The 14719-nt window shown below is 40.6% G+C and overlaps 1 protein-coding gene across 4 annotated transcripts in view; it reads left to right on the top strand.

Annotated features, from left to right (window-relative positions):
* The window catches only part of LOC139581070 (short transient receptor potential channel 3-like), an 88353-nt gene extending 74359 nt beyond the window's left edge, over positions 1–13994 (top strand). For 2 of the 4 annotated variants that reach the window (XM_071410436.1, XM_071410433.1), the window contains 4 exons: positions 3896–4105; positions 8958–9032; positions 11959–12034; positions 12388–13994. In XM_071410436.1, the coding sequence (XP_071266537.1) occupies positions 3896–4105; positions 8958–9032; positions 11959–12034; positions 12388–12539 (513 nt within the window). In that variant the 3' untranslated portion in view covers positions 12540–13994. Of the gene's footprint in view, positions 1–178; positions 995–3895; positions 4106–8957; positions 9033–11958; positions 12035–12387 lie in introns of those variants that run through there. The other 2 variants (XM_071410434.1, XM_071410435.1) reach the window with 2 other exon arrangements.
* The last annotated feature ends 725 nt before the right edge of the window (positions 13995–14719 follow it).

Below are 14719 nucleotides of genomic sequence, written 5' to 3'. Positions count from 1 at the left end.
CACCGTGAAGCATGGAGGAAGAGGTGTGATGGTGTGGGGGTGCTTTGCTGGTGACACTGTCAGTGATTTATTTTGAATTCAAGGCACACTTAACCAGCATGGCTACCACATCATTCTGCAGTGATACGCTATCCCATCTGATTTGTGCTTAGTGGGACTATCATTTGTTTTTCAACAGGACAAGGACCCAAACACACCTCCAGGCTTTGTAAGGGCTACTTGACCAAGGCAAGTGATGGAGTGCTGCATCAGATGACCTGGCCTTCACAATCCCCTGAACTCAACCCAATTGAGATGGTTTGGGATGAGTTAGACTACAGAGTGAAGGAAAAGCAGCCAACAAGTGCTCAGCATATGTGGGACTCCTTCAAGACTGTTGGAAAAGCATTCCAGGTGAAGGTGGTTGAGAGAATGCCAAGAGTGCGCAAAGCTGTCAAGGCAAAGGGTGGCTTCTTTGAAGAGTCTCAAATATAAAATATATTTTGATTTGTTAAACACTTTTTTGGTTACTACATGATTTCATCGTTTTTATGTCTTCATTATTATTTTACAATGTACAAAATATTTAAAAAATAAAGAAAAACCTGGAATGAGTAGGTGTGTCCAAACATTTGACTAGTACTGTAGTGGCCGTCGGTGCCGTTTAAGATGAGGGAGGACAATTTTTTATTTTTATGAGAATGGCCTTATTTCTATTACAGCATATTGTATGACTGTCATTCATATTCCATTCACCCAGTTCAATGAAACAATTGAGTTTCTATTGGACAAATTCACGTATGTATGTCCCCGTTTTGTTCCGTTTGCTTCTGTTTAAGATTTTGTTTTTACAGAATCGGCGGAATGAATACATCCCTGATCACACACAAACAATTAACTTTCATAGCCACAAACAAACAGCTTGTTGTATTCCTTCTCACATATATATACACAACTGTTCAAGAGTTTGGGGTCACTTAGAAATGACCTTGTTTTTGAAGGAAAAGACAATTTTTTTGTCCATTAAAATAACATCAAATTGATCAGAAATACAGTGTAGACATTGTTAATGCTGTAAATGAATGGAAACGACAGATTTTTTATGGAATATCTACATTGGCGTACAGAGGCCCATTATCAGCATCCATCACTCCTGTGTTCCAAAGGCAGGGTTGTGTTAGCTAATCCAGGTTTATAATTGTAAAAGGCTAATTGATCATTAGGAAACCCTTTTGCAATTATGTTAGCACAGCTGAAAACTGTTGTACTGATTTAAAGAAGCAATAAAACTGTCTTTCTTTAGACTAGTTGTGTGCCTGGAGCATCAGCATTTGTGGGTTCGATTACAGGCTCAAAATGGCCAGAAACAAAGAACTTTCTTCTGAAACTCGTTAGTCTATTCTTGTTCTGAGAAATGAAGGCTATTCCATGCAAGAAATTTCCAAGAAACTGCAGATCTCGTACAACGCGGTGTACTACCTTCACAGAACAGCGCAAACTAGCTAACACAACGTGCCATTGGAACACAGGCATGGTTGCTGATAATGCCTATGTAGATATTCCATTATAAATCAAATGTTTCCAGCTACAATAGTCAATTACAACATTAACAATGTCTACACAGTATTTCTGATCAATTTTATGTTATTTTAATGAATAAAAAAATTCAAAAACACAGACATTTCTAAGTGACCCCAAACTTTTGAACGCTAGTGTATATACAGTTGAAGTCAAAGTTTACATACATTTAGGTTGGTGTCGTTAAAACTCGATTTTTCAACCACTCCACAAATTTCTTGTTACCAAACTATAGTTTTGGGATGTCGGTTAGGACATCTACTTTGTGCATGACACAAGTCATTTTCCCAACAATTGTTTACAGACAGATTATTTCAATTATAATTCACTGTATCACAATTCGTGGGTCAGAGGTTTACATACACTAAGTTGAGTATGCCGTTAAACAGCCTGAAATTCCAGAAAATTATGTCATGGATTTAGAAGCTTCTCATAGGCTAATTGACATCATTTGAGTCAATTGGAGGTGTACCTGTGGATGTATTTCAAGGCCTACCTTCAAACTCAGTGCCTCTTTGCTTGACATCATGGGAAAATCAAAAGAAATCAGCCAAGACCTCAGAAAAACAATTGTAGACCTCCACAAGTCTGTTTCATCCTTGGGAGCAATTTCCAAACGCCTGAAGGTACCACGTTCATCTGTACAAACAATAGTACGCAGGTATAAACACCATGGGACCACGCAGCCGTCATACCGCTCAGGAAGGAGACGCGTTCTGTCTCCTAGAGATGAACGTACTCTTGTGCGAAAAGTGCAAATCAAAGGACCTTGTGAAGATGCTGGAGGAAATGGGTACAAAAGTATCTGTATCCACAGTAAAAACGAGTTCTATATCGACAACCTGAAAGACCGCTCAGCAAGGAAGAAGCCACTGCTCCAAAACCGCCATAAAAAAGCCAGACTACGGTTTTCAACTGCACATGGGGACAAAGATTGTACTTTTTGGAGAAATGTCCTCTGGTCTGATGAAACAAAAATAGAACTGTTTGGCCATAATGACCATTGTTATGTTTGGAGGAAAAAGGGGGACGCTTGCAAGCTGAAGAACACCATCCCAACCGTGAAGCACAGGGGTGGCAGCATCATATTGTGGGGGTGCTTTGCTGCAGGGGAGGACTGGTGCACTTCACAAAATGGATGGCATCAAGAGGGGAATTTTTTGGGGGATATATTGAAGCAACATTTCAAGACATCAGTCAGGAAGTTAAAGCTTGATCGCAAATAGATCTTCCAATTGGACAATGACCACAAGCATACTTTCAAAGTTGTGGCAAAATGCCTTAAGGACAACAAAGTCAAGGTATTGGAGTGGCCATCACATAGCCCTGACCTCAATCCTACAGAAAAATTGTGGGCAGAACTGAAATAGCGTGTGCGAGCAAAGAGGCCTACAAACCTGACTCAGTTACACCAGCTCTGTCAGGAGGAATGGGCCAAAATTCACCCAACTTATTGTGGGAAGCTTGTGGAAGGCTACCCAAAATGTTTGACCCAAGTTAAACAATTTAAAGGCAATGCTACCAAATACTAATTGAGTGTATGTAAGCTTCTGACCCACTGGGAATGTGATGAAAGAAATAAAATCTGAAATAAATCACTCTACTATTATTCTGACATTTCACATTCTTAAAATAAAGTGGTGATCCTAACTGAACTAAGACAGGGATTTTTTACTAGGATTAAATGTCAGGTATTGTCAAAAACTTTGTTTAAATGTAGTTGGCTAAGGTGTATGTAAACATCCGACTTCAACTGTGTAAATATATATATATTATTCTGTTGCACAGCATATCCTAGGCAGTTATGCTCTGATGTCTCTGATTGTGAAACATCAGGTCAGCAATGAATATGTCTTAAATCAGTCATTTCAAGATGATCCTTATGTGTAATGGGACTATCTTTCACTGTTTCCCTACTTGCCTCATATGACCACAGCACAGCTGTACTAAAGCCACAATGAATCACGCCCCCTTGTGTATTATTGCTTCATTAATCAATCATTTTTAGGTGATCCATGTTATGTGTTGTGGGAATTTCCTTTGCTAATCCCACAAAACAAGCGACAACAGGTGACATGAGGCCTCTGCTGTAATTTCTTATCAGAGACAACAATTAGTGTATGACTTTAGATGGCAGTATTAGGCAAATGCTGTTATCTAAAAATCACAAACTATTGTTATCTCACAGATTAGGCCTACAGCAAAGGAAGTGAACAGGTTATGATCAGTTCAAATAGGTGTTTGATCATGTGTGTTTGTAACATTAGCTAGCGTCACTAAGTCAATCTGTTAAGGGGGTGTTTGCTCAGAGAGAGAAATAACTCTGCTTGTCTCTCAGGACGATGCAGACGTGGAGTGGAAGTTTGCACGCTCCAAGCTATGGCTTTCGTACTTTGACAACGGCAAGACACTGCCTCCTCCCTTCAGCATCGTTCCCACTCCCAAGTCCTTCTACCACCACATCAGGTGGATAGTCGGCATGCTGCATTGCCGACAACGGAGTGTGAAGAAGGATCTAGAGCTGGGGTTGGACAGTTCAAAGTCCAGGGTATTGATGTGTGTGTGTGTGTGTGTGTGTGTACAGTGCCTTCAAAAAATATTCATACTCCTTCACTTATTCCACATTTTGTTGTTACAGGCTGAATTCTAAATGGATTCAATATTTTTTAATGCTCAACCATCTTCACACAATAAACCATAATGACAAAGTGAAAACATGTTTTTAGAAATGTTAGTACATTTATTGAAAATTAAACACAAAAAATATCTCATTGACACAAGTTTTCACACCCCTGAGTCAATGCTTTGTTGAAGCACTTTTGGCAGCGATTACAGCTGTGAGTCTTTCTGGGAAAGTCTCTTGTGCAACATTTTCCCATTTATTATTTTCAAAATTCTTCAATCTCTGTCAAATTGGTTGTTGATCATTGCTGGACAACCATTTTCAGGTCTTGCTACAGATTTCCAAGCAGATTTGAGTTAAAGCTGTAACTCTGCCACTTAGGAACATTCACTGTCTTCTTGGTAAGCAACTCCAGTGTAGATTTGGGCTCGTGTAGATTTGGCCTTAAGTTATTGTCCTGCTGAAAGATGAATTAATCTCCCAGTGTCTGGTGGAAAGCAGACTGAACCAGTTTTCCTGTAAGATTTTCCTTGTGCTTAGCTCCATTCCGTTTCTTTTTTATCCTGAAAAACCCCCTCATCCTTAATGATTACAGGCATACCCATAACATGATGCAACCACCACTATGCTTGATAATATGGAGAGTGGTACAGTACTCAGTAATGTGTTGTATTGGATTTACCCCAAACATAACACTTTGTATTCAGGACAAAAAGTTAATTGCAGTATTACTTTAGTGCCTTGTTGCAAGCAGGATGCATGTTTTGGAATATTTGTATTCTGTACAGGCTTCCTTCTTTTCACTCTGTCAATTAGGTTAGTATTGTGGAGTAACTACAGTGCTGTTGATACATCCTCAGTTTTCTCCTTTCACAGCCATTAAACTCTGTAACTGTTTTAAAGTCACCATTGGCCTCATGGTGAAAGCCCTGAGCAGTGTCCTTCCTTTCCGGCAACTGAGTTATAGGAAGAACGCCTGTATCTTTGTAGTGACTGGGTGTATTACACCATCCAAAGTGTAATTAATAACCATGCTCAAAGAGATATTCAATGTCTGTTTTTTAAAATTTTTATCTAGCAATAGATGCCCTTTGCGAGGCATTGGAAAACCTCCCTGGTCTTTGTGGTTGAATCTGTGTTTGAAATTCACTGCTCGACTGGGGGACCTTACAGATAATTGTATGTGTGGGGTACAGAGATGAGTTAGTCTTTAGAAAATCATGTTAAACACTATTATTGCACACATAGGGAGTCCATGCAACTTATTATGTGACTTGTTAAGTACATTTTTACTCCTGAACTTATTTAGGCTTGCCATAACAAGGTTGAATACTTATTGACTCAAGACATGTCAGCTTTTCATTGTTTAAAAAAAAATGTATCTACTTTGACATGATGGGGTATTATGTAGGCCTGTCACCAAAAAAATCTAAATTTAATAAATGTTAAATTCAAGCTGTAACACAACAAAATGTGGAAAAAGTCAAGTGGTGTGAATACCTTCTGAAGGTATATTCTGGAATTTCCCAAGCTGTTTAAAGGCACAGTCAACTTAGTGTATGTAAACTTCTGACCCACTGGAATTGTGATACAGTGAATTATAAGTGAAATAATCTGTCTGTAAACAATTGTTGGAAGAATTACTTGTGTCATGCACAAAGTAGATGTCCTAACCAACTTGCCAAAACTATAGTTTGATAACAAGAAATTTGTGGAGTGGTTGAAAAATGAGTTTTAATGACTCCAACCTAAGTGTATGTAAACTTCCGACTTCAACTGTATATGTATGGAGGTTTGAACCAATGTAGTTTGATGCCTCTCTCTAATTTGATCCCTTTGAAGACATCATTTATTTAAATCTTGAATCAGTAGGCCCCCATGGCATATATTCTTTCTCTCTTTGTCTGTCTGTCACCCTCTCTCTCTGTCTCTCAGGGCGTTAGTTAATTCACTCTGGCTATCTACTCAAATTTCAGAGCACTCTCGTCTTAGTGTGACAGAGCACATAATAATTGATGCATTTACCAAAGCTCCAGTGTCAGTAAACATCGGAATAAAAGCATAATTATATTGTTGCCAGCAGCACAGTTACAGTCACCAATGCTCTATATAACATGAAAACATCCTAACCAGCTCTGCTAGGGGGAGTAAAATTGTCAGATTGAGGTGTTCTCTTATTTGTGTCTGAAAGTAGCTAGCAAGCTAGTCAACATTTAGTCAGTTAGCTTGGGTGCTTGACTGCCGTTGTGAGGTCAGAACACTCTAAATCAAACCTACTCCTCGGCCAGCGCGTCCAATGTGCTCTCTGAACGCTCCAAGAGCGAAACTCCAGATTGAATTTACGAACACACCCTTACTGTCTCTCTCTGTGTCCCTCTCTCTCTTTCTCCCTTTACATTAACTACATTTGACCACATTGATTTCTTCTCTGAGGCATATTTCACATGGCAATCTGACAAGTGGAATGGAAATGTTGCAGCATTGTTATCTCAGAAGGCGAGCCACAAGGAAGACTCGTTGCAGTTGGTCTAAATGTCACATAGACCCCTTTCCATTACACGACACACTGACGTCACGCACAGATGCGCGCGACTCTTGGCTGCAGTAGGAAAGCCATCTGCGCCCATTCAACATAGCCTAGATTTACACTTATTATTTCGAAACAAAATAACTTTTTGGGGTTCTCATACGCTTACAGTGATGTTTTGATTCTTGCTTGAACAGTCGCTAAGATTATATTTGGTTGTGACCTTTGCAAAATTAACTATTTTGGATGCAGCAGTTGTTAGCTAGAATACTAACGCTAATTGACATACAATAGGCTGTAGCAAAAGCTAGCCAAAGAGCCATTTTATTGAGTTGAAGTGTTTTTTAAGTATAATGCAGTTGACTTGCGATGATGACACAAACATTATATTAAGCAGGACATTCATACGGGCCTTAAAATCCAATTATAATCCAAAAGTATTGTGAAATGCACTCATAAGCAACATATAAATAGAGGCTTTTTTTGCTGGCGTGCTATAAGAACTTCCCCGTGTTCTGCCACCAACTTGCGCGCATCGCGCTCATGCGGCAATGTTTGCAAACACAGAAAGGGGTCTATAGTGTGTTATGTGGTTTTTGGTTTTAAAACATGCAAATATGGGGTACATTGAATTCCAGTGCTTTCTGGTCAGACACACAAAACGTCTTTATATTTTGGGGGGGAGGCTAGAAGCAAAATGGGTTGACACCGCTTCTGTTACCCTGAACCCAAGGTATTTCTTCCATTATCTACCTATTGATCGGGTGGGTGAGGGGCCAAGAATGTCCTTGGGTAGACCTCCTGTTAGCCTGTAGGGAATCGAAGAGTGGCTGGGTAATGGGAAGAAGAAGACATGACTGATGACTAATAAGGCTCTCTGTGCACTTGAGGCCAGATGGCCTTCAGTCCAAATTTTTTTTAACCACACTATCGAACTATACACACTATCGACCTATACTTGGTAAGTGAAGCCTCTCCAAGCTCCTTAGTCATAAGACACTGACAGCTAATGCACGGCCTTCATCAGAGCAGTGACAGGGTCAGTTGAGACCCTGGTATTTTGACAATGTTCCAGGAATGATGCGAAACAATGTAGTATTCGTTTTTTGATCCCCCAAAACGTATATGTGTGTGTGTGTAAATGTACGGGTGTGTGTGCTTGCAAGTGTTAAAACCAGGGGTTGAAACCATTTTGTTCTGAACATCACTATTTATTTTGTTTCATACCACGGTTCCTACCAGCAAAACAAGGTTCTGAACCGGTTTGAAACCGTTTATATTGTTCCTTTCTGTTCATTTTTTAACCTGTGAAATCAACAGTTTTTAACATTTAGCTGATTACATGACTTCACCAACCAGTGCGGAGAGAGCAGGCAAGCTAGTTGTTTACATGTGTGTAGCCTATGGCGCAAGATGCTACTGAAATTGTGTGGGTGGGGAGAGAGCAAGGGAGACATTTTGTGGGTGGGGAGAGAGCGAGAGAGAGTTGAGGAGGAGGCTTGAAGCGCTGGGCATCTTGTTATGACATGCATTATCTAAATTAGGTCCACAGAATTATACCAAGGAGGAGCGGCTTCTATGGAGGAGCTTTGAATGTCCTTTGAGCTAGCTAGCTAACAAGCTTGAGCTAGCTAGCTAACAGGCTCGTGATTGCAGAGCGGCACCAGAATTAAAAACACGTCTTACCTTTTTGTAGTTAATAAATTCAACGTGAAACGTGATAACTAGGCCTATAGTATCCTTAACTAGCATCGAAAATGTTGATCCATTCTTCTCTAGCCAATTACAAATGTCTCTGCCTATCTTCTGAATCAAGCTTGTAATGTCAGTAAAGGAGTCTGTTTAGGAGGGGGGAGGATCGCAGGTAACTTAAACATGCACACTCACAGGCAAAGATTTTCAGCTTGCAGGCAGACACTGGAATACGTTTCTGAGTGACAGAGTAGGGCTTTGTTGCGTTTTGTTGTGGGACTAGAAAATAAATGCCTGGAATGTAAAAGAACGATATTAACCGGTTCCCATGATTTTTAAATGACAGTTCTGTTCCAGAACATTATGGATCACTTTCGTTCCAGGTTCCATTTCTGTTCCTTGAAAGATTTAGTTATTTTTCAGTTCTGTTCTCTGATCCGGTTCCAACCTCTGGTTAAGACTCTCGTTGATAATTGGTCCTTATTTTTATAATGGTTAATTGAGTATCTAGATAAAGTATCCAAATGTGCTTTTGTTTGTCCGTGTCTGTTTTTGCAGCTCAATCTCTTCACCCAGTCCAACCTACGCATTGCAGAGTCCCACAGCATTCTGAACCAACCCACTTGCTATCAGGTAAGCTGACCTCTCCGTCAGTCTAAATATAATGTTTAGCAAAATGTCACATTAAAGATCGACTGCCCTTAAAAAGCAACTTTACATTTTGAAAATGGCCTATGTGGCATTGATATGAGTCAGAAACATGTATTCTAGTGTCAAAATTTACTACAAAGTATAAATAGGATAATTTTGGTCATAAAGCCAGTCTGGTCCAAATCTGAGATTTGGGAGATGATAGGTATGTCACAGATGAAGGATACCATGACAGTTTTCCTTGGGTTGATTTCAATCCTGCCCAAGTAATCATTTACATTTTAGCAGACACTCTTATCCAGAGTGACTGAGTGCTTATATTTTTGTACTGGTCCCCCATGGGAATCGAACTCGCAATCCTGGCATTGCAAGCACCATGCTCTACCGACTGAGCCACACATGATATCATCAATTTGGAGCACAGCTGCACGGTACCTAATCGTAATGCCCATGGTCAATTTGGTTTGACATTCAATATCCCAATGGGGCTAGTTAGGGACCATCAGTAAATGACCTCAATGTATATGGGACAATTTTTAAAAAAATACACTGCTCAAAAAAATAAAGGGAACACTTAAACAACACAATGTAACTCCAAGTCAATCACACTTCTGTGAAATCAAACTGTCCACTTAGGAAGCAACACTGATTGACAATAAATTTCACATGCTGTTGTGCAAATGGAATAGACAAAAGGTGGAAATTATAGGCAATTAGCAAGACACCCCCAAAAAAGGAGTGATTCTGCAGGTGGTGACCACAGACCACTTCTCAGTTCCTATGCTTCCTGGCTGATGTTTTGGTCACTTTTGAATGCTGGCGGTGCTTTCACTCTAGTGGTAGCATGAGAAGGAGTCTACAACCCACACAAGTGGCTCAGGTAGTGCAGTTCATCCAGGATGGCACATCAATGCGAGCTGTGGCAAAAAGGTTTGCTGTGTCTGTCAGCGTAGTGTCCAGAGCATGGAGGCGCTACCAGGAGACAGGCCAGTACATCAGGAGACGTGGAGGAGGCCGTAGGAGGGCAACAACCCAGCAGCAGGACCGCTACCTCCGCCTTTGTGCAAGGAGGAGCAGGAGGAGCACTGCCAGAGCCCTGCAAAATGACCTCCAGCAGGCCACAAATGTGCATGTGTCTGCTCAAACGGTCAGAAACAGACTCCATGAGGGTGGTATGAGGGCCCGACGTCCACAGGTGGGGGTTGTGCTTACAGCCCAACACCGTGCAGGACGTTTGGCATTTGCCAGAGAACACCAAGATTGGCAAATTCGCCACTGGCGCCCTGTGCTCTTCACAGATGAAAGCAGGTTCACACTGAGCACATGAGCACATGTGACAGACGTGACAGAGTCTGGAGACGCAGTGGAGAACGTTCTGCTGCCTGCAACATCCTCCAGCATGACCGGTTTGGCGATGGGTCAGTCATGGTGTGGGGTGGCATTTCTTTGTGGGGTCGCACAGCCCTCCATGTGCTCGCCAGAGGTAGCCTGACTGCCAGTAGGTACCGAGATGAGATCCTCAGACCCCTTGTGAGACCATATGCTGACACATACAAATTTCAATGACTTAAAAACCTCAAACCAATTATAAATTGTAGAAATTCAAATACAAATATTGAAAGCATTTAATGAGACAACTAAAATATGAAAATATTGTCCAATTTACTTTGTGAAATTTATTGATGTTTCCTAACTAGCCCAGAGAGAGGTTATCCAATGTCAAACCAACTTTGCCATGGTCGCACACCTGCCAGGTTAAGCTAATTTGCTGAAGAAGTTGGCTAGCACTAGCTTGCCTAGGTGACTTCGAGACACAAGACCTGGGCCTGATTTCCCAATAGCGATGGAACCTAGGCTTACCAGTGTGTTAGCGATGTATCTTTCCTACAACGGCCGAAGATGTAACATGCGTTTCACCACGCAGAAAGAATGGTCACTAAGTGTGTCGTTGGAGCATATGTCTATACTGATAGGATCGAAAGAAAGGAACTGCTGCTCTCGGGTCAGCTTTCTCTATTCAAATCTTTCCTTAACATTATTTCACAATACTGATGACTGACTAGCTCATAGAGAGATATTACCACCTACGGCTGCAAATATTGATTCGGATTATTCTAATGCTTACCCAATTAAAATGCACTAAAGCACTGATTTGGTACATCATTGCACGCATGTTAGGCTATACTGTACATCATTAACTATATTGAGACAAATTACAAACAGTAGCCTAAAAGTAGCAAAATAGAAATGTATTTCAATATGATTGAGATACGCCTATAGCCTTTATTTTAATGCAGTCATCTCGGTTTTCATTTAAATAATATTTTTGCACGCCGCTTGTTTGTATTAATTGCAAAGACATCGACAACTTTGTTTTGAAGTCATTGGCGGTCACAGATGTTTAGCGGAGATCTTCTGTGCATACAGTGATGCGGGAGGGGGGGGAAAACATCTAACCATGCACTTAGCTGTTCTACAAGTTGTCCGAGGCATGCGTTAGATTACCTGCATTTTCAAGTGCATTGTTAATTATGATGGTTTTGGGAAACAGCTCAGAGTTTTAACGATGCTCATACAAAGGTTCTAACGATGAACTTAGCCGTACGATGCTTTTGGGAGACCGGGTCTTGGTTAGACTGTTTCAAGTTATCTAGAAGGATGAGTGACTGTAACTGTGTACCGTTTTGGCAGAGTGAATGTACAAACACTTGCCACTTGCAAACACACACACAAGAGACCCACAATAAACCACCCCCTCCAAGACAACTCTCGTTTGGCTTCAGTCATGGCTGCTGCATTTGTTAATAATGACCAAGCTGAAAAACAAGGCCAAATCAGGAAATTTAGCCCCACTTTAACATAACAGCATATAGGCCTACATTTTTTACATTTTCCTTCCTTGTTGCAGCAAATCATAAAGCGACTCATCAAACGCTACGTTTTCAAAGCACAAGTGGACAAAGAAAACGACGAGGTCAATGAAGGTAAAGTTGCATCTTCACTTTTACTTTGAAATAGTCTTTGAGAATCTTTTGCGGTGTTGTTACACAATGCAGAAAATGAACATTTCTCAGGAGTAGAAAGAGGTCTACAAACTGCAAATTCCACAGGGTTCCCGTTGGTGTTTGAAGCTCAAATAAACCGTGCTAACTGCATTGTGTACAGTATATAAAAAATATATTGAATTATGGAGAGTGCATCAGTTCAACATTGTCATGCAGTGAATATTTCAGTAAATATTTCATTTGAGAAACCTTTAACAGAATTCCTCAATACAAACAACTTGAACGGACCTCACATTGTTTCTGTTAGGACCTCACATTATGTTACTTTGCAGGTGAACTGAAAGAAATCAAGCAGGACATCTCCAGTTTACGTTACGAACTCCTGGAAGACAAGTCTCAGGCTACAGAGGAGCTGTCCTTGCTTATCCAGAAACTGAGTGACAAACTGAAACTAGGCCCTACTACACGCTTGCCCTACAAGTGACCCCCCCCCCCCACCACCCACAGTTCAAGAGATGCAAGAGAGAAGAGTATATCGAAGCAGCCAACATCCCAGCATTTCCCCACACCCTCCACAGCAACCCACGGGCCAGGTTGTTTTGTAAATGACAATGTGCTATTTTGCATGAAGGTAGTTTAAACAGACAAAAACAGCACAAGGAAATAGCAAAAAAGATTGCCTCACTGTTCTGTTGTAGGGAGAGGCTGCCCTTAGATGTTAAGATTGGGGGAGCGGAAGCTGATCCTAGATCTGTACCTAGAGGAAACTTCACCTGAAAGCCACAATTGTCCATTACGTCAAAGTGTTAGAGATTTTTCAGATGAATATTAAATATTGGTGGGGGTTCTAAGCTGACATATGGAATTGTTTTAAGATGGTCATACTATGGATCATTTAGCTATTTGAATTAGAATTTTTGGACCCCTTTAGGTTTCCCCAAAAAATGATTAGATAAAATATTGCATTTGGCCTTTACTACTATAGTCCAGAGAAACACATTGAATAACACATTCAAACAGTCAACAAATAAATCATGAGAAACAAGGTTTTGAAGTGTTTGTTCTATATCTAGGAGATATAAGAAAGCTCAGGGAATATATATTTTTTACACATATTTAACCACTTTTTTGGGTAGGCACAAAACTACCTTCATACTTCAATTTTTTTTGTAAAACCGGTACCGGTTACCTTCAGACAAATCCCGTGACGCTTGTGGGGGACATAGAGCAAAACGGAGAACATCGTGTTCGCGAGAATCTCCTCTTTCCACACTGGGGTCATATAAGTTTGTAGCCCAAGCGGTTCGTAAGCTACAAACAGAAGTTGGCACATCGACGGTACCAACTTCAGATGAGTCCCCTGACAGTTGTTGGGGTCGTAAGAGCAAAACGGACACCACCGTTGTGTTATTGAGAGTCTCCCCTTTCCATAGAGCAATAGGCAATCCACCTACAGACGTTTTCGTGAGAACACCAATTTTCAGGATTTCTCACCTCTAGCTCTGCCAACTTTCACCGCAGATGCGGAAGTGCGATTCGGCGGATTGAGATGCATCCAATGCAAAAAAGCAGATACAGTATTTTATGCAACAAATAGTGTTATAGTCTCTGTTGAGACATACACTTTAGGCCAGGGCTATCAAACTCATGCTATGGCCGAGGGTCTGCTGATTTTTGGTTTTGCCTTTCAATTAAGACCAAGACAACCAGGTGAGGGGAGTTCCTTACTAGTCAGTGACCTTAATTAATTAATCAAGTACAACGGAGGAGCAAAAACCCGCAGCCCCTCGGCCCTCCGTGGAATGTGTTTGACACGTGCCTTAGACAATGGTTGTGTAATACTGGTTTCATCTGTTTCTTTCTCTCGTTAGAGATTTTGAACCAAACAGTAGGTTTATCTGACAAGATTTTCCTCAGAAATAAAATAATCAGTCATTGATTAATGTCATTGTGATTTTTTTTTTTTACTGAAATCCATCTAGTTGCAAAGCACCTTTATTTTCTACATAAACACTGGTCTTGTTGGTCTTAGTGCTTTGGCTATTTTGCAGGATTCTAGAAATGTTATGTTTTAGAAGTGTCCAGCCCTGGTCCTGGAGTGTGTAAATGTGATACAGTTAACAGTATAGGCGAATAACATGTAACCTGTAACACCTTCATAAGCTTGACATTAAGATTCCGAAATGCCTCTTTCAACAACCACAGGGTGCTCATATAAATATAAACATATAAATACCATATAAATAGAACTAGTATAATGGGCTTGAAACCCACAGCCTTTTGACTGGTAAACTCATTAGCGCACTTAAGGCATAATTGAACTGCATGGGGACGATCATTCTATTCATTCTAATTCTATGGATGTAACAGCCATCTTACGTTATTGTTACGATATACAGTAGTTGACATTCCATCTTAGATGGGACTTGCTTGAGCATTTCTCTCAGGTCAAATGTTACAAATTCTATATAACATGCCTCTTACAGTATATTCTATGCTATAACACATACTTATATGTGGGTCTCCTTATTCCGTTTAAAATTCCTTGTACTGCAAATGTCAAATACACCATACAAGGCTATGTCGAATACATTGCCACCTTATTGATCGAGGTCCTTGTGTGTCTCAACCTATTTTCTCTGTGTAGCGTAGCCCTGGTGTAAA

This window comes from Salvelinus alpinus, chromosome 7 (genome assembly GCF_045679555.1).
Source record: "Salvelinus alpinus chromosome 7, SLU_Salpinus.1, whole genome shotgun sequence".
Lineage (NCBI taxonomy): Eukaryota > Metazoa > Chordata > Actinopteri > Salmoniformes > Salmonidae > Salvelinus > Salvelinus alpinus.
This window is presented reverse-complemented; position numbering and strand designations above follow the sequence as displayed.